Consider the following 21193-nt stretch of genomic DNA (forward strand, 5'->3'; position numbering starts at 1 on the left):
AAGACAAACCAAGTTCCTTTCTGCAAGGGTCAACTGCCAAAGTGAAACAAGTGCCTTTCTCCAGGGAAGATTAATCCAATATATACACCATCAGCAATGTCAAAATCTCTATCAAGGTGCTTAAGTTTGTGCACCAGGGCATATAAGAAAAAAAAAAAAACACCACAAAAAACACCTGACCCACAACATCAAACAGCTTGGGGCCAGTCTTACCATGAGTTAGGTAATGATGTTCCTGTCCCCAGTGTACAAACGTGTGCACCACTGTGCTGCCATAACTCCCAACAGCTGCAGGAGTCCAGGGTTGCAGGTTTTTCCTGTTGGTTTGCAACACGGAGACAGCATCTCCCCATCATCAGAGATGGTGGAAAGGAGACTCCCATACAGGAGGGACCAGCAGAGCCTGCGCAGACCATGTTGGAAAATGGAAACTTCCACAACGGTGAAAGCTGAGAGAGGGACAAGAGCTCCTGCTCTGGCAGACCTGCACCCACAGGACAGAGCCAGTGCCATGAAGCCCCTGGGCCAGACAGAGGCACCAGTTTGTTGTCCAGTCTGGAGGTATATTTTCTCACTAAATACAACATCAAGTCATGATGCAGAGCAGAATTCAACAGCCTTTCAGCCAGGACGCCACCAAAGGGACAGATTGCAATCTACAGATGGCCTGCTTTAGAGAACAAATGACATTTATCCAGGCTAATACTCCTCTGGAGTATTAAGGCATCCACTGTCTTCCTAACCTGAGGAACATCCTGTACGTATAAATACAGACATACAAGGTTACCCTCCAAATCAGGGGCCTAGGCTGCCTTTGCTTTCCCATTGCTTAGAAAGTGCAAGACCTACTGCTCCCATCTTCATCACTCCTCTACCCCAAAGGTTTAGTACTCCCCTGCAGAAGAGAAAAACCAGAAAATCCTCCCTAGAAGAGAACAGATTTCTTAGGTACTCAATTCAGAAGGTGTCTAAACTATCTCCTTGGAATTCTTCACTAGAATCAAAATCAGACCCACCATTGTACCCAAACTCATTTCATGAACAAGAGCCCCTGAATGAAGTGACGATCCTTAAAATACACCTACATGCCCAACCCAAAATATAACCATGCAGTGAAAGTCTGTAGTATGGTACTATCTCTGTACTGTCATAGAGACGGAAAGCTGCATCTAAAGCCTCCTGTGTTTTCAGCAACTGACATCAAAATGAATGATTCTCAGCATTCTCAGGATGTACAATGAATTAGAATCCAAAGGAATCACAAAAGCAGATTTAAGCGCTTCCCCCCCACCCCTTCCCACTTCCTAAAAATAGTATTTAGTTTCCAAAGGCAACACCCTTTTAAAATCTTTCATAAGAATGAGTTCTTACTTCCCTATGTAAGAAGCCCAAGGATAGCACCAACTTTATGGAAAGGGAGGCTGCTGCCCTCTGAGAAACCTCTATCACAGAGATAAGGCATGACTAGAAATTCTTACCCAAATAAAACTCAGAAAGGGAGTAATTGCATCACCCAGCCTTTTGGCACCAAACCTTAACAGGGAGTCTAGTTTCTTTCAGCTTTCTCCTCTTTGGAGAAAGAACCTCTGTCCATAAAGATCTCGAGAGCACTCAGATCTCACCTGCGGAAAGCAGGTGGACACCTGGTTTTAGTTAACATGACTTATGCCTGGCAGTCTGGGATTTAGATGATGCTATTTACTTACTACTTATTTGGAGAAGTTGAACAAAGGTGCAAGAAATAGATAACCATGGGTATTACTATTGCCCTGAGCAAACCCTGTTTTCAACCAACAGCTGCACAAATCACTGAGAAGTTTAACCACACAAAAATAAAGCTCACACACACCCCCCCTTACTTTTCTACAGGCACAAGTATTAACCTAACTGTGCTTTGTTATGAAGCTCAGTCTCTAATTCAATAGGGGGAAGAGATTACACGACCTTCTCGTCTCGCAGGCTTCCAGCTCCTCTTTGAGCTTTCCAGGCTACACATCATGGCAGCCTAAAAATTTCCCATCAGAACTTCTTACAACCTGAGATAAAATTTCAACTTGTTCTTAAAAATGGGGTCACCTCTCTATCCAGCTTCATCTAATTGCTCTTCTTTCTTGTTACCAATTGAATTTGCAGTTTAACTTACATGTTCACTCACTTCCAATGTGGCCTTTACTGAGGAAACTCCCTACCTCCTCAATTAGTGTTTTCCTCTCAGCCCCACTTGAGTAATTGAGTTATTTCTGTGACTTGCTGCACTACAGAAAGACAACACCTACTCTCCAGTTTCTTACCACCTCTCCATAATTATGGTGCTATAGGGGAGGTGCCAGAATCAAAATAACTAATAAAGCTACTCAACTACCTCTGCTTTACTGGAGATTCATTCATGTCTGACAAACCAGAACTTTCCAGAGACCTATTCCAGACAGTTTAAAAGATGTGTTAACACCCTAGTTGAAAATATTGCAGCACCTGCTTCTTTAGTGAGGCAAGAATGCTTAAGGTAGTTAAAAAATTCCACCTCTACCATCAACTGAAATGTAAAATGCCCCAAATAATCAGAAGTTAGTAAGGCTTATAAAAACCTTATTTGAGCACTTTCTTTGTAAAACCATCTCACTTTAAACATATCAATACTTGGCAAAAATCCTTCCTTGCATCTTGGCCCATTAATTAATTACACTTAGTGCTAAAACAAATCCACATTTTTAATGTGAATTTATCTACCTTCATTTTCTTACTGCTTTAGTATTCCATGTCTGCTAAATTTAAAGCTCATTAGTAATTATTTCCCATGTGTAGGTATTTACTAACTGAAATTAAGTCACTCTTCAACCATCAAGTTAATCATGTTGAGCTCCCACACAGCCGCCTTCTGGTTTTTCCAGTACTTTATTCCTATAGCTCTTCCCTGAGCCTTTTACAGTCTCTCCCAAACAAGAGTTTTCCAGGACTGGTTACACTAATGAAAACAGAAACAAGATACACACAATTTAACTGCATGTCAGTCTTTGATCAAACAACTTCCTTCAACCAAGTACCAAGTTTGGATGACTGTGTGTGTAATGTGTGTACTTTCCCAGCTTTAATTCACTTTTTCCTTGCATTTAGGTTCTGGACATATACATAACGTGGACTTCAGTTATTTCCTCCCAACTGAGTAGCTTCAAATCTGTTTTCATGGCTGTATTTTACACAGCAAGGCAGGCTGTTTTACAACAGTAATTGACTAACTTCTACTAATTATCTGTTATCTCCAAACTGCTTGGGTTGTACCTCAAGTAATGTCTGAAGGTCCCAATCCGTTACCCTGGAGCAAGGCCAGGAGCTGGTTTGCTAAGCCTCGATGGTGTTTCCTTGCAACTGAATGGATTAGAGATGTTGGCTGAAATCACAATTTCTCGTTTGTGTTACTCCTTATGCTTATAGTGTGAAGATACTGAGGCTCTATCCTTGTGCTAGTATCTGCCCCTTCCCAAGAGCTAATTTGTCAGGAAGCCAGAAATCACTTCCCTGACAGCACTGTTTCCTGTAAGAAGCAGGTTCACTCACTATCTTTTGTCCCCTACCCCAGCATATACAGCCAAGGGCTCCCCTTAGAGAGTCCTCCAGTCTCTGATGTGTTCACTTCCAGAGCCATGAATTACTAGAAAATGTATGTATGTTCAAGTCAAGATCTTTTATTCACAAAAGAGAGACTCAAGGCAAAATTATTTCATTAGCTCTCTACTCTCAGTGCTTTTCAGACTCCTTGTTTTGGCTTTGGGGAAGACAAAGGCAGTGAGTTAAACAGAGCACACCAAGTGTGGCTCACGTGGGAAAAAAACCAAAATGTGACTAAGCAGGCAAGGCCTAGGTTCATGAGGATACTTACGAGTTCCCTGTGACACAAACTGCAGCTCATCTCTGCACAGCAACACACCTTTGTCAAAGTACTTCCTGAGAAAACTCCCACTCAAGGACAGCCCGAAACTGCTGCAGCCAAATCCATTTAGAGGACAGGATGGTCACAAAGCTACTCCTAGGAACCGCTTCAAGCTTAGGATGAAATGGCTGAAATGACACCACTTCTCACTGAAGGACACCAAGCACTCTCGTAGCAGGGTATGATCACAGAACCACAGAATATCCTGAGCTGGAAGGGACCCAACGAGGGTCATTGAAGTCCAACTCCTGACCCTGCACAGGAGTTTTAGTTAAGTTCCAGCTGATGTTTTTAACATAGTCACATAGAAACCTTGCAATCTTTGGGATGCCGAAAAAATTTCCACTGACTGATGACCATAAACATTAATCCATTCTTGATGGTTATTGCCATAGTGCTCTTCAGTAAACACTGACTTTGGAGGATTTACATGGATTTAAATATTATCCTTCTTTCTTCCTCCTTCCCCCTCACCCCCATCTGGAAAGAATTATTCCTCAAGTCAAATGACAATCATTTGAGTCATACAAAACAACATGAAACCAAGACTGTCAGTAGATTTATACCACATCCTTTAGGGGTTTAGCTTAGTTTCACATAGTGAAACATCTAATGGCTTTCATCATTTTCAACAGATAATTTGAAATTAGCCATACCACATACACAGCAGCAGATACATCGTTTCAAATAACTCATAACTAGTATTTTTCCTGTGCTATGTAGAAACAGAGTATGCTATTTAAAGCATATTTAAGCATTCAGCTATTTTTAGGGTTTTTCCCTGCTTCTGAGTACAGCATTATGCAAAAATCAATAGATAAGAGATTATCTTGTTGTAGAAGACATAGCACACTAGTCATACGTGGTTGGCATTATTCTAGATGTAAATTTGGAACAATACTAAAATTTAATCTCCTCCTATGGTGTTTCATGCAGAGTTTCCAAAACAAATAAATGAACCACTGCTTTTGTGTGTTGTCCCCACCACTTTTTTTTTTTTTTTTTAACTATAATTTTTATTTAAATAAGACACAGGAACTTCTATACCGAAAAAAATACAAAACAAAAGCCACACATTTCCTTGTGTAAAGCAATATTGTGTGATAACTTGAATACTGTTCAGCACAGTGGCTAGAAATAACAGTACAACTATGTACAAAACTTTAAACAATATTTGACAAATTTCTACAGCTGGATGTAGAATACAATTGAGATAAACAACTGCTGGGAAATTTACATGGCAAAGCATTAGCTTTAACACATTTGGTTCAAAACCTTCAATTCTGCTAAGAACAAATGTGCATTTTAATTAATATTTAGTTTCTCATGGAAAAAATATAAAGAACATGTAATGGCATTGCCAATATTGTACAGAGTTCAGCACTGACCTAAAAACCACTCATCATATCCCCTGGAAACCTAACACCAATAACTGAGACTATAATTTCTTATCTGGACATAACCAGAGCATAAAAAGGTCATCATACTGCAATGTTAGTCTAGAAAGAAAAATATTAAAAGGAATTGATACTTACATCATGAGTATTTTCTGCCCTTTATCTTCAGTCTATAAAATATATAGTGTTTTCACCTAGGCCTGAGATTAGTAGGGTTAAAGATGGCTGTTGTGTTTCACGAAGCTTTTTCACATGAAAATGGTTAGAGACAGACCTCTCTCCTTCTACATTTTCTGCAAGGGGAGTCAAAAAACAGTGGATGTTTTATAGGCTGCAAATTCCACCTTGTAAGACAGCGTTAACAAAAACTCAGTAATAAAAAGGAAGCAATGCTTTATTTCCATAAAAAGCACATATCTAGTGAGTAGTGGCTCACTCTCACCCCCCTCTCACCTCACTAGTGGTGAGGGGTGGCTCACTCTCACCCCCCTCCAATCTCATCTCCAAAAGCAGAAAAAAACATAGAAGAGCAAGTTTAAATGCTCCTAGTAGCTGCAGGCTACTAATCTCTTCAATTCCTGGAAAAGGTGAACCTTATTCTCTTAGGAGTAGACAGCATAAACAGAGTTCCAATGAGCTGAAAGCAATGGAGCAAGAACACCGAGTTTATTTTGCCTTTGGGGTCCTCTTTGTATCACAGAAAATTATCTCTGAAAGCAATGCTCCTCTTTTTCCAGTACAATAGAAGAGCACCACAAACCCAATCTTGCCATGTACTGTTTTGAGAAAGTGTCCAGCCTGCAAAACCAGGATTATTTTACATGGATTTTTCTTTTATTCACACTTAAGGAGGGGGGAAAGCACACTTTTACACACACAAGTAACTGAAAGTTATGGGAGAAGCTTTAAGTAACATGAACTTAAAACTATTGTTTTCCCCACCCCTCTTAGAACACCCACTTGCTACTTCTGGACTTTCACCCAAACACAATTACTCACTACATAAATAAAATGCTGCTCTTCTAACACTGCTCAACAAAATCTGAAAACCTATTTCCAACCAGCAAATGAACGAACATTTCCAAAAGAGAAACTAAACATTAATTTGACTTTTAGACGGTAACAGTAGCATTTCACATCCTTAACTGCCAACAAAAACCTTGAGAGGAAATCCCCAATCGCCCCCTGTGAAACCTGAAAGAATTTCTGTCCTTTAACAAAAACATTCTTGTCTTTCAAAATCCTCTCACACACAATGTGGAATGTTTCTCATGTACAGCCTAGTACTGAACACTTTATTTGCAACAGTTTAACAGTCATTAACTGAGCAACACCTGAAACCTTTAAATGCCACAATTTTACATCTATTGAAATGACAGTAAATGCAACAGTTGTTTTACTTGTAAGCACATGACAAAGTGATATACATCACAGATTTGCTGGTTCTCCTCATGTTCACCCATGTCCAGGGTCATCATTCACCTGGATCTGAATGCACTTATTCCAAGAAAGTGGAATGTAATGAGGAAATATTAATGCATAAAACAAGGAAAGGCAAAAGAGTGATGTTCCCTCTTTAGCTTTGTAGCTGTAAAATATTTTATATTCCAATATGATATACATTCCAAGTTACCTGAGTTTACACTTCAAGAGAAGTACCTGAAGCTAGGCCATAGGGTGGGCACTGTGCAACTGCTGTGGCCATTTTTTTTTTTTTTTTTTTTTTTTGCATTGTGTGTATTACAGAAGTTAGAAACATAAACACCTGGATCAATTGTAAACATAATTCTGAAGTACAGTATTTTCCATAGGACACAACACAGCAAGACATTTTCTATTCAGACAGGCAACATTTTTTTATATATAGAGAGAGCTTATTTATACTGTAGAATTTGAAACAGAACACAGGACACAGTACTAATCTGGTCAAACGTACTATGAAATGCATAGTCTCCACTTAAAACGCTTAATGATATATGAATTCTGCAGGCATTACTGCTTTCTCACCAAAAAATGCTGAATATGGATTCTGTCCCTGCCAAGAACAGTGTTGAGATATTTTTTTGAATGCTGCTAAGTATTCCGTGGTGTTCTGAAAGGTTGCCACCTCATGCAGATGTATCTGAACTAGGATCTCCTCACTCCTTGTCTCAGGGCAGAGGCCTGCTCCACCTTGCTCTAGATTAGCATGTAGCTCTGAGGAGAGGAATGGTCTTCAGTCTGAATTTCTTGCAAAAGCGGCTGCTGCTGCTGGGACGGTTGCTGTACCGGGATCTCTGGGGAGTCCATTGTGCTGGTGTCATCTGACAGAGATGAGAAAGAGACCCGGGATGAAAGCTGCTCAACAGTCAGGGTGCTCAAACCTGTGCTTTGACCAGAGTTTGGAGAGTTCTTCAGCGTCAGGTCTGAAGCGGGAAGGAGGGGGCCCAGAAGTTTTACAGGACAGAAAGCTGATCCGGTTGGGATGAAATTAACCTTGTTTTTGTCAGGACATGAAAAGAGAGGGGCTGAGACAGGCTGACGAGACCTACAACGAGAAAAAAGATTATGTATCTGGCCAGCTGAGATGTTTTTCACATCATGAACTTTGTGGTTCTACACATTGCTAAAATGTGAATGACAAGGAATGGGATTAATTGGACAGAGGGGCAAACATCTTCCATATTGGTAGTCAGCTAACTGATCCACAGCATTAAAAATAGTACCATCACAAAAAATGACTTGGTAATTACTGGACAAACATGCAATTTCCAGCACAAAAAATCTGCACTACATATGCACACGAAAAATGCCGCAGTGAATTTCGAATGGCACAAATTTTTCTTTCATAGGCAATGCAGCAACAACATATTCAGTCATTTTAAATCCCTTTGAGGACCTCCATAAAAAGACCTCTCCTTTCCCATATTCCATCATTTGTCTGGAGGCTTTTTCCACAACCCAACATTGCTCCCCTCACCACCCAGCAGGCAACGAATGTTGTTAGAGCAAGAAACGTCCCCTCCTTAATTCTTTCATCCACAGGAGCTTAGCATGCAACCTCAACAGCATGTGCTGTGCTCAAATAACTGCTGGGTCTAGGGAAAAAAGACATGATGTCCAAGAGTTTAACTTCCAATTTCTTGCTCAGCAAAAATATTGAGCCAAGTCTATGCCATAAGCATACTACCATCTACAAATGTTTTACATATCTTTCATTCCATTTTATATGTTTAATACATATCAAAATGCAACCTATGCTTGAAACTGGTAATTATGACAAGGAGAGTTTCTGTTTAAGCCATGAAAATTTAAAATGTTATAAAAAATACATGGAAAGAGGTTTAAATAAATGCTTAGGAAATTAATGTACCTTATCTTTCCTGCTTGGATTTTTGTTGCCTTTTATAAGTGCACAAAAAGAGGTAAAAGACTCCATTTTCTCTTCACACCAATGTAAACACTTCAACTTCTCTTCTGCACAAACTATAAGAATAGTTTGCTCCTGAAAAACCCATCAGCTGGAATAGTTTATTCATCTGCAGTTGAATAGGCTCAGTAAACAGGTTTACTGCTTTGCAGATACCAGCTGATATAAAAGGCATTACTTACGACATTTCCTCAAAGACCTTCACTCGCTCACATCCCTCTGGGGGCTCTCGTTTGAACATGTAGCTGTTGTTTGGTTTGGGAGATGAGGCATACTTGGGCAACGGTGAGCTACTCCCACTGTCTGAAAATTTAAAGCAGTTATATTACTAGAGATTGAGAGTGCTTTTTAATTAAATTCGATTTCCAAACAAGACGCCTTTTTCACAATTTAGCCACTACGCTGGTTTGCTTCTACCACAGCGTTTCCTTTATTGCAGGCTACTTCTAACACCCTTGTATAGCACATTTCTTCTGAATAACAGCTTCGGTGCAGCAGCAATCTATCGCATAACAACACGTAACAGGAGGATATTTTTATCCAGAACACTGCAATCGGAACAAAGCAGAGCTGTGATCCTGGAAACAAATACATTCTTTATTATGTAGTTCAAAAACCATAAATGAACAAGGTAATATGCCTAATACATGCAGAAGAATTATGAGTGGTAATGAGAAAATGCCTTCTCACTGTATAAACAGTGTTATTAAAAATGTGCATATACACCTTGTGTCTTATTTTAAAACATAATTCTTCACTGGAATGTTGACCTTATTAGTCTCGTGAACAGCTCAGAAGCTGTAATAAAACAAGTTTGTGACACAGGTACTGCTACCTCATCATTACAATGTCTTATCTTACTTGCTTCACAGTTGTGAAGTTGCTTTAGTATCCAGAATAAAACTTCTGCAGTTTAATTCTCTCATCACTACTAGCTATATGATACAGGTATTCTTCGTAACTCCAGCTGTATGTGTGTATTGTAACCAGACACACGTAGAATTAAAGGTGTGAAGATCTAAGACAAAAGGCAATGGGCAGATTTGTTGGTACTTCTCAGAAAGTATGAGAGAAGGCTCAAGTCCAGTAATGACAGCAGCACAAAAGTTTGAAATATTAAGTCTATGAAAGGGTTCCCTTTAAGCAGTCATGCTAGCAACATCACAGTGAATGCATTAAGGAAATAAAGTAGGTACAGAAATAGCTATCCACAGAAAATTAGCTTTCTGCAGTGGCTTCTACCTTTTCAAAGAGCAACATCTCTCCCAGGGTTGTATTAGTGGTTCCCTATGCCCTGCTTAGGATTACAATTAAAAAATGAAATATTAAAATTAAAGGGGACCCAACTTACAAATACACCTTACTTGGAGAGAAACAGCTGCTCTTGCTTTAGCTCTTTTGGAATCTTTCCACTAATGTGGGGTACCTTATTTTTAACTCAAGTTTATAACCTTTGTTTACTTTGCTGTTGTGCATGTGTGCCGCCTTTCAGCTACCCAAGCTTCAAGCACTGTGATCTAACCTCACACAAGTGGACAGATTTGTCTTTAACAGCTTGCAAAGAGTAACTACACAAACTTTTATATTACCATGACTCCAATACAAAGGCTAGTATTAGCTGTTTTGAAACATTTCTGCTTCCTCTTACAACAAGAAACAAATCAACTCAAATGTCACATTTCCCTTTGAAGACTTATTATGAAAGATATGAGGAAAAAAGTAAGTTGAAGTGAACCTCAGTAGCATATTGATTATTCAGCTCTTTCCTGCTGTGGAGTGAATACAGAACTTCTATTTACAGAATTTTTGGTGTTAACTACTAAGGCAGAAAGTGCTTAGAAACGATACAGATATTTGCCAAGTTGGGAGCATGATGGTCCTGTTGGCAGCTTTCCACTGTTGGCCCACACTGCTCATTCCAAACACAGAAATCATTAACAGAATCCAGACAGTTTGTTTCCTCCTTCTAATATTTAAAACTGAAGATCCAAGTTTCTATTTAAAAAATTAGAGACATAGAATGTACTACTGTTCATTTCACCAAATAGTGGAAAACCATGGCAGTACATTCAAGGGAAGAATCAAACAGAATTCAAAGTTAAGTCAGTTCTTGGAAGATTCTAAATCTTGTCTACTAGCCAGTTCAGCTTTCAGACAAGGTTTTGGTTTAGTTAGCCCTGTCTGGCTGAAACTTTCTATGTAGGGCAGCTGCTAAACAAGTATCTCTCTTTACCCTCCCTGCTTTTAAAGCCTACGAGTTGTTAGACTTTCGTTCTGACCAAACGCACAGCACGCACTATTTGAAGAACACGTGTGGCTGTGAGCAGACCCGCACGTACAGGCCGGGTGTTGGGCGAGAGCAGAAGGGGCTGGGAACACAGGCCACAAGCGGCAAGAAGTGGAATTCACAGCTTAAGACAGTCTCCACCTGTGTATCCTGTAAGCTCTGCAGTGCTAATCTATCCCATCACTAATCCCCGACGACACAGACGCAGCAAATCTCGAGTGTTGTGCGAGTGTTTGATTTGTGCTGTTGTTGCTCTCTCAGGCCCCAAGGCCGAGCCCTCACGTCCCACCAGCAGGGGGCGCCCTGCCGGCGTGTCCCAGCCCACCCGCCCCATTCCGCCCCGCTCACAGTGACCATGGAATCTTTGGGCAGTTTTGCTGCCACAAATGCACAGCAGACAATATGGAGCCTTATCACACGAAATTTCTGAACACATACTTAAAACAGATATATTCTGTTATCTAGAAGACATTTTAAGATTGTCATTAAAACACTAAAAATACCTTTTTAACCTCAATACCAGAAATTACAGCTTGCACACATTAGAACAACTAAAGAGGCTAACTAAAAAAGAATCCGTAGAACAGTTTTTTGAGTGACAATACTTAAACAAAAATTTGCCAGTGAGCCTTGGGATTTGTTCTGATATGTTCAAAAACACATAATAAGACTATCCAAAGACTTCACTAACAACCTCCCTTTAAAAAGCTACGAATCAGATGCCCAGAATTTAACAAGTATCTTCAGTTCATCTTCATGAACATGTTACTTGTAAGAGCCTGCTAGCAACAGTGGGACTACTAAATGCTTTGTAAAGGCACCTAAATCAAAATCCCTGAAAAACAGGGTATACCATCTCTGTTTGTCCAAAAAACACCCCTCAAATTTCATTTGCTTATACATTCGGATGCCTTTGAATTTCACCTCTGTCACAGCTGCCGAGAATGCTATGTAGGGCTCTGAATTACAGTTTCGTGGACCAGAGCATCACAAAACAGATCTAGTGAAACCAGTGGTTTTAACATAAAATCATAAAGCCAGGTGCCATGAAAATACCTTCTTTCCCAACCCTTCCTTGTCTGCTCTAATCAATACTGTGTTCAGAGCAATATTGTGGGCCTTTCCTGAAAATTAGCTTTCACTTGCTTTTGAAAAATTCAATTATTTAACAGCTTCTTGCAAAAAGATAAACCCAACAGCTGATAGAGTCCAAAGGACAGCTGTGAGGGCCTCAAGCCAAAGCACAGCTTTGCACAAAAAGTAAAAGATGCTTTAGGAATGTAAAGCAGTGCTGTGTCTGTACGGATCATGGGCTCCTCTCACTGCTTATGTCTCTCAGTCAAACTAACCTTCCTTTCTTATTCAGCAACACACCCCGGAATCATTAATAATGCTGATAATTCCTCTTTTTAATGGTAAATCCAAGTTATTCCCATCAAGAGGAAAACCAAGCATTGAGAAAAGTAACAAGAAAACATAGTTAAAACATCTACATTTGGTTACACAATACATTTTTCCGAACTTAACAGGCCTCACAAAAAACTGATGATGGTTTTCCTCTAGCATCACAAAAGCCTTTAAAATGAAGGTGTGGAAACCTTCCCAAGTTTTTATTGTACAGAGCAGGTAACATCCACAACAAATGTAATAAATTGTCCCTCATAACTTGTTGTTCTCTGGTATTTCTACCTATACTGCTCATTTATCTACAATTTAATGATTTTGAGTAACATTCAGAACAACTGGCCTGTACTATCTGGATGATCTAGAAGTAAAAAGCACCTTTCTGACTATGTTTTTATAACCTCTGAACAAATTACCTTCTCTTGGAAAACTGCTACATATTTTCCTAGTTTTTAATCTTGCCCTTAAAGAATTAAGTTGTGATGAGCAGTTCAAACTTTCATTTTTCATATGCACAGTATTACATTCCTTACTTAAACTGATTTTAAAATGCCATCATGATGACTTAAAAAACTGGCTGTTTATCACCATCACCTACACACTACTACTGGAGAAGACTTTTGATACAAGCCTAGCATTAAAGCCAGTCTTAAAACCAAAATCCACAAATAAGTATCTACTCATAAATTTCACTCCATTCAGCTGTTCAAAAAATGCAAGGCAGGAGATAAAAAGCCTTGAAAAGCATTAAAAAGGCTAGATGCACTATTTCAAACTGTCTTCACTCGCTACTGCCAATAAATGTACTGCTGAAAATTCCCATTACTGTGATAACAAAGTACTAACTGCAAAAGGAATTATTCATTTCCTTGCTTTTTAACTTATATTTGTTATCAAGACATATATGAACCAATTTACCTGTCAAGATGGCTTTTTGTGTGCTAATACTTTAGTGGATGTTTCTATAGTGAATCAGTCTTGACAACATATTAAAATTCACATGCGTAGTCTAAGAGGAGTATGGTGGGGGTAAGCTAATACCACTGTTATTTTTGGAGCACAGCCAACTATCATGTTGACTTAAGACTTTTACTTTAATGTGGTTAACTTAACCCACCCCCAGTTCAGGATTTGGGCAGATGGATTTGTTTTCCACTACTTCCTTTTAAATCCAAGATGGGAAAAAAATACTTTTCAGAAATCAAGAAAAGCTAGTATTTCTCCTGCTGACTTCCCCAATCCTATTCCCAAATTACCTTAACAATTAACAAACAGATAGTATTTACAGAAAAAAGCTTAACCTTACCTATAACCTCAAAATACTATCTTTAGCTTATTAGTAAACATATGCTGAATCTTAGAAGTTTTCATTTCCTCTGTGAAACTTACTCCTCTTAGTTTGCATGATTTACTCAAATCCTACATCCTCCATACTGAAGTCCACGTTTCAGCTAGCTGACCAGAAGCACAAGGGTAATTTTATTAGCAAACTGTTGTCAAAAAAAAGCCGCAGTCTTTTTCACACTGGTGCCTACATTCCCATACTCCATAGCCTGTCAGTAACTCCTAATTACTGAAATTCCAGTTGTACTCCCACTATAGAACCAAACAACATTTTACAGACTTAAAAAAAAAAAGCAGGATATTGATAAACACATAAATTATTCAGAATTTTTGAGCTGTTATGCAGCATACACAGAGAAGTAATTACTCTCCATCAGGTTGTTCAAACAGGTATCTGAACTCCTCACCAAATAGCTTCAGGTGGAATGTAAGAGTTCAGAAGCAGAGTACTTTTAAAAGCAGTCCAAAACTTCATCACCATTTTGAACAGCAAGCAACTCACCTATGGTAAATATACAGTCTACCACAAACCTTCCTGAAACCTTTCTTAAATGTCAACATGTTACAGTCTGAATTCTTCACATTAGAATCTTCATAAATAATTAACTGTTTGCTGTGCTCCTCTGACGTATTTATGGAAGATGTTTGTGAAGTTTCACAAACAAGAGGGAAAAAGATATGTAAACAAACAAAACCAATTTTCAGATAAATCCTCAATCCCTCCACAGCCATCAAACAAAAACAAAAACTGATGTAATGAGTAAAATGAAGGTAGTTGTAAAAGCAGGACATCACATGCCTCCCATAGGTAAAGGCAGGCCATTCTACTCTCACCTTTATCACGGTCATAGAGTAAATCTTCTGTTGAACAGGGACTCCCATCCTGAGATTCAGGAGGGCAAAAGGGAGAGACACATGGTGAGTGACTGCTGCAGCTGCTGCTGCGCTCCTGGACAGACGGAGTCTGAGTGTCAATGCTTCGGGTACTACTACTACGATAGTGAGCAGGTAACGGGGCCCTTCGACCGTCAGGGATATCCAAAGGCTGCAAGAGAAACAAGCAACTCAAGTTACAGAGAAAAGATCAAACTCACAAGCAAGGTCAGCCTGTAGCAGTCATAAGTGGAGGCCTTAAGAAGAACAAACAAGGCATTTTTTAAAGAATAGAAGATCTCACACAAGAAAATAATGCAGTGTACAATGGACACAACATACATTAATTACGCTGAGTACTGGGGCAATGTGCACATGTTCCAATGCAGTTAACATCCACACTTCAACACATGCCAGTGCTATGTTTTTATGGTTTTTATGACAGTTTAAAAAAGCAAACCTCCCTCTCTAATCATACTTAGTACTACAGTTTTCAATAAAGGTCACTGTTATTAAAAAAGAAAAACAAGTACCCTGACAGAGATCACATTTGGATAAAAGGGAAAGTAGAAAATGTCAAATACAATGGCATACTATTGCCATAACAACCAATCATAAAAGGAAACCATCCGAGTTTTGCTACTAAGTTGTAATTCTTTAGCACACCCCTACATTCCATCCTTCTACAGAAGATGCACACACAGGCTTGTAACAAGGCTCACAGGCTTTGTCTTGAACCAAAGCTAGCAAGCTCTGCCTGCCCGTATCAGCCTAGCTGGCACTGGCCAGAGAGATCCTGCATCCCATTCTGCAACATACTGCATAGACATGTTCACAGCAGTAGATTGGCACGCTCTACTTACTTGTCCTTCCCAGTGGAAAATTAGCTTTTTTAATAAAGACAGTGCTCCTTTAAATGTAAGAAATCAAATGGGAATTAGTGTCTTGCTTAGAAGCGAAGGGGGAAAATTGCCTGCAAGATTTAAACAATTTTTATTCTCACTTCAGGAAGAACTGTGTCCAAACCATAGAGAACAGTTTAAATGTTCTAGCTACAAAAAAATTAATGTCTTTTTCCTTCTCACTTCAAGAGAACATTTTTATTTTATTACCTCTCTTCCCCATATATTCCAAAACTGTAACAGCTTGTTCCAGAGCCTAAAATTCAACCCAACGCTTTTGCTAGCAATGAGGACATGACACCTATTGGCTGAGTATCACATTCTCCCCTTTTCAGCAACAGTCTATCCAGAAAACCACCACATATTACACAGAGAGGCAGACATAGCAGAGCAGGAAGATAATTTTCTTCTTATGAGCCTTCCAGTTAATACCATTTCATATTTCAAGTAAGAGCAAAGAAACACACTATAAAGAGAACATTACAGTTGCTCCATCAAATGCTGTAAGGTTTGGGCACAGCTGTGTGGTCTGTTCCAACAGCTCAGTTCACATTGCATATGCGTTACAACACGACTGCACGTTCTATTCCCACCACCCCCAACAGGCCCTGACTCATTCAATGCACAAGACAGACCTGCAGCACTGTAGCGTTTGTTACACACAAAGAAGAGAGAGAAAAAACAAGACTGAAGCTGTGAAAGAAAACAGTCTCATAATTATCATAACCAAACCAACAAAGAAAAAAAAAAACACATAAAAAAACAAAACAAAAACAAAAACCAACAAAAAAACTGTGATGCAAAACAGCATTCTTATTTCTCTCTCTGCCACAAAAATTCTGTGGGATGTCAGGGAATCAACTGAACCAACCTCTGCCTTTTACTGTATCTCTTCTGGATGCCCAGTTTATACAGGTGTGATCTGTAAAAGTATTCTGCATTAAGAGATCCAGAAGGAGACTACACCCTGAACTCCTAAAATGGAATACAACATCCTGAGTTACCTGAAGAACGACACTACAGAACCCTGATGGATTTGTTTCCCCATCCATAAAGTGTAAGTAGTGTCTTTCTTCTCACATAACTGTGATGTAAAGTGAACAAAATTTCAGACATACTCCTATTAAAAAGACGCAAAATCTCAGGAAAAAATTCAGATTTCTGACTTCAAAGCAAGGTGTAACAGTAAGCATGAGGACACAAAGCTAAGGAGGAGAAAAGAAAAACACCCAACAGCTGCTCATTAAGGGCATACACTATGGTCTATGTAACAGGTAAAACAAGGATTCCAGGGAGGGAAAAAAAACAGTAAGTGATCACATAATTAAAGACTTCAGGATAACACAGATGTTCTTCCACACCTGGATGAACAATGTAGTCTCAGCTAGTCAGGAAGTATATCCCAAATCACATATTTCAATCTCCTCTGAAATAAAGCCTGAGGTACAAAAATAATCCATATTTTTACACACATATCTAAAGATACACAAAAGCAGAAAAAGCTAAATATTTATCATACTTTCCAAGTGCAGTAACTTTTAAGGCATAGAAAATGCCAGTTAATATCTCAGATTACTGTGCTTTTGTATTTATCTTTCCCTTAATGCTGACAAGTGCAAAAATCTCCATGAAAATACCAACTAAAAGTATTTTGCTTGTCAAAAACTTTATGTATCAAACCTGATCAACATAAAAAAACACTTCTGAAGTTACTTTTCATGAGTCATGCCCAAACTCTTCTAAAACTGAAGTTCTCACAACCTTACAACATAAGAAAGAGGGTAACTAACTTGGTACAGCTGCTATTAGTTTCCATAATGCCCAATGCATGGAAAACAACAAGAAATTACTGCATTCTATACACTATTTCTTGAGGGGTTTTTTGCAAGTATGTCCAGTCATTTATTTCCCTTATGCCAAATGCATTCTGACAGGACACCTGTCCATCCCTATGGGATGTGTGTTCTTGGACACAGTTACATACTGCTCTCATCTCCCTGCAAAGGTATGAAAATGCTCCATTTGACAGCAAGCATGCATTTCTCAACATACTGTTAACGTTCACCTATCTGTTTTCAGTATTGATCTTTTTGCTGGAAAAAACCCCAACAATGTTCTACTTAGGAGAATCAGGAATGCTACCAGTCTGTAAAAATACTACTGATGGGAGTCTCCTCACAAGCTGTACATCTATCTGGGAGGCAACTCCTTGAGAGCAAAGCATTCAATGCTATTGATTTAAAAACTTTCCTCTAGACTGGAACACCAAGGCCAACATAGGTAAGTGCTTCTTCCTGCTGGCATCAGTGCATCAAATGAGGTGCAAGTGCAAAAACCATAAGGTATCCTAGGAAGGAACACTTGGGAAAAACAGTTTTCAGATGAAGGCTATGAAGATTTAAGTGAGGATCCTCTGCATCTGTGCAAAATAAAAAGTCCTTTTATTACAGGATTAAGTTTCCAGATGGGTACACAAAACCACCTTGCCATCTCCTTCCAGCAGCATTAAAAATCAAACAAGGAACACAGTAATCAGTTTACTTACATTGTGTGACAGTCCATCAAAATGTCTTTATTTCTAATTACTTCTGTATACTTGATAGTTCCAGTAGACTGTTTTTCCTAACAGGAGGCCTATGAACACTTCCGTGTTCTGCTACAGGGCACTTTTCGCGATTTTCACTCTTGTGTTCCATAAGCGGGAACTCCTCTTATCCCTTAATCCCTACAGAAAGTCCATCATCTTATTGTACCTCAGTCTCCAACGTCTGTGTTGTGGAGCCACAATGGGACAAGGACAAAAGCCTGCAACAACTTCAAAAAAAGCTGATTCCGTCTTAAAAGTTATGGTGAGAACAGAGACACACCATCACACCTTGTCAGAGTTAATCAGCAGGTTATAAAAAAAGGAAGCAAAATATATCCAAGAATTTTGAATAAATTAAACATTTATAATTTAAGCATTAGAACATGAATTAAGAGTTTATTAATAAATTTGAGGAGAAAGAGGTGATTGAAGTGACTCAATAAGGACAACTTATTTTTATGAGAGCAAAAAGAAAACACCTTCAGCTAACTAAGAAAGATGAATTATGTGAAAAAATACATCTATAGCTAAACTGCAAAGAATGAAATTTTTTTAATATTTTGACCACTCTGCAATCCTCTTAACTTTATAGTCAATTGGATTTTTAAAAGGTAATGACACAAAGACATTACTAATCATCAATTATCTTTATGAAACACAAAAATAACAGGACAGCACAATAGTGGTGGGGTTTTTTTACTTTTATAACTACAATTTGAATCATTAAGATGTTAAAACAAAAAAAAGGTCTCGAAGAAGCAACAGAATTAAGTCAGAATGAGTAAGGACAGAAGACGTATTCCAAAGCAACAAACTATCTTTGACTGTGCTTTTAAAACAGTTTCTAAAAATACAAAATGTTACAGCAAGAAAGAATGGCAGAAAATTCAAAGGAAAACAAACAGGCTCACTAGCAGTGAAACCAGTGAAGTTTGGTTTCCTACGATTTATCTTTTGTTCAGTAATTCCTAACGCTTAACCTAGCTGCCCCAACTCCTCCAGGCTAAAACACAGCTAAGTTGTTTATTAGGAGAAAATTCACCAGCAGTAAGATTGAGTAAATTATGATCTTGTTATGATCTTCCATAAGCAAACTGAGATCTAGTAATCTCAAAGACAGTGCTAGGAGTCCCACTACAGGTCCCACAAGACCAGACTTCACAGAAATTAACAGTTACATAGCAGGAAACAACCCTCTGCCCACAAAGATGGACTTGACTTCAAGGGCAATGTCTGATTTATGACTTTCTTTTGTGTCTGAAGCTCTCGCCAGCTGAATGTTTAGAGGAAGGGTTCACTATTGCCTTGGTTGCATAAACTGCTGAGCACCTCTGGCCCAAATCCAACAATGCACTTAAGTATGTGCTTAACTGTTTTGCTGGATCAGAGTCAGTACATTCAGTAACATATGCAGGAGAGCTCTGCATCCCAAGCAATAAGCTGTTAAAACCCAAGGACAACATTTACAAGGATGATTTGTCTGACAGATAAATGAAATATCCTCCAACTGTAGGAGATTAAAACCCTAGCCATAGCAACATCAGTGGTGGCACTACAATACACACCTTTTTGTACTCACTTTGGAGATGCTGCAACAAGGCTTATTGAGCTGGGCTTTCAGTTTACATGTTTGATTTTTTTTTTTCCTTATTCCCATTATAATACACACCTCTTCTAAAGGGATAAGACAGCCTTAGGAAAGAAAACTTAGTGTACAACTAACTACTACAGTATTTCATTGTTAAGACTGCTTTTTCCACACAACTAGGTGTCTGGAGAAGCCAAGACTACTCCCAAACTTTTAAAGTTTACTAATGACATGAAGAACTGCAAATACAAGCTTTCAGAATCTTAAACCTCTGACTGAAGTTTTATAGCTTGACTCGTACACTGAATTGCTATTACATGACCATTCATGAGAAAAGCACCTACACCTTGGAGAAGATTAGAAAAAACGGTGGAGTACTTTACTCCACAGCAGAAAATTTTCACTGGGTGTTTAGGAAACAGTGGCTGTAAAGCAAGAATTCCACATTTTAAGTGTCATCCAAGCACTAAACTCTTCAATGACAAGTTCAATGGCTCCAAAGCAAAGCTGCCCCATTTGTCACTATTTCCCACACAGAGATCTTCCATGACAGACTACAGAGGTTTCATGGAAATAAAATGGTCCACATTCAGTTTATGGAGAAAAAAAGCATTAAAACCGAAAAAGAGAGCATAGCACTGGGAACCTACATCTTGCTCAAGAAAAAGAGTGCAAAACAAAGCAAATATAGCAACCTCCTGATCTCTTATTACTTATTACTGCAGCCTGAAGTGTCTGAATGTTCAAACACTTGTATTTGTCACAAAAATTTTCAAGTTCTCTACAGAAAGGGCATTCTAAACAAAGTAGGTCTGGCCAAAAGCCCTTTAAAAATAAAAAAGAAAAACAACAACAACAACAACAACAACAAAAAAACCCCACCATGCTAAAACATTGAAACAAAGTTTTCAAACAGTTCTTTGAAGAAAATTATTTGTAATTTCAGCCACAAGGAAGGTTCCTCAAGAGGAAGGTTTTCCCGGTGCTTATAGATTACAAAGAGATAACAACCATAAACATGTTACTATACGCTTACCTTGGATACTTCTTCTTTTCCACTGTTGTCCTTAATGAATACTTTTTCCAGTTCAGGGCTTATTCCTTCTACATTACACGGCACACGTGAAGCAGTTGATTTTGGCACTGAAATGTTTGACAGTGGCATAGGGACTGATCTGGAAATACAAGCCTAGAAGGTAGACAGTAACATGATTTAAAGATGGAAAACAGAATAAAGGCACAAGTCTGAGACCAAAACTAAAAACATTACTAAGTAAGATGCTGTGTATTAATTTTGCCATCCAGAAGATCATCTTTACTTAGTGAATTTAAATAAAAACAAATGCCTGCATAAATAAAAACCCAATGTATCATCTCTACTTAACTCAAAGAAGAGTTGTATAATCAAAGCATTCTATGACTTCACTTGGTAGTAAGCAGACAGGTGTATGTACTTTCCAGAGGCACAGACTACAGT

General features: G+C 38.7%; 1 protein-coding gene across 4 annotated transcripts in view; it reads right to left on the reverse strand.

Moving 5' to 3' along the window:
* Positions 1–5001: 5001 nt before the first annotated feature.
* GLCCI1 (glucocorticoid induced 1) overlaps positions 5002–21193 on the reverse strand; it is a 54323-nt gene continuing 38131 nt past the window's right edge. For 3 of the 4 annotated variants that reach the window (XM_042043146.1, XM_042043145.1, XM_042043144.1), the window contains 4 exons: positions 20753–20905; positions 14601–14811; positions 8914–9034; positions 5002–7849 (listed from right to left, as the gene is read on the reverse strand). In XM_042043146.1, coding sequence (XP_041899080.1) covers positions 7501–7849; positions 8914–9034; positions 14601–14811; positions 20753–20905 — 834 coding nt within the window. In that variant the 3' untranslated portion in view covers positions 5002–7500. Of the gene's footprint in view, positions 7850–8674; positions 8788–8913; positions 9035–14600; positions 14812–20752; positions 20906–21193 lie in introns of all 4 variants that reach the window. The other variant, XR_006018523.1, reaches the window with a different exon arrangement.

Source organism: Corvus kubaryi, unplaced genomic scaffold (assembly GCF_017639235.1).
Source record: "Corvus kubaryi isolate FWS band 111438036 unplaced genomic scaffold, C.kubaryi_AGA036_p1.0 37398, whole genome shotgun sequence".
Taxonomy (NCBI): Eukaryota; Metazoa; Chordata; class Aves; order Passeriformes; family Corvidae; genus Corvus; species Corvus kubaryi.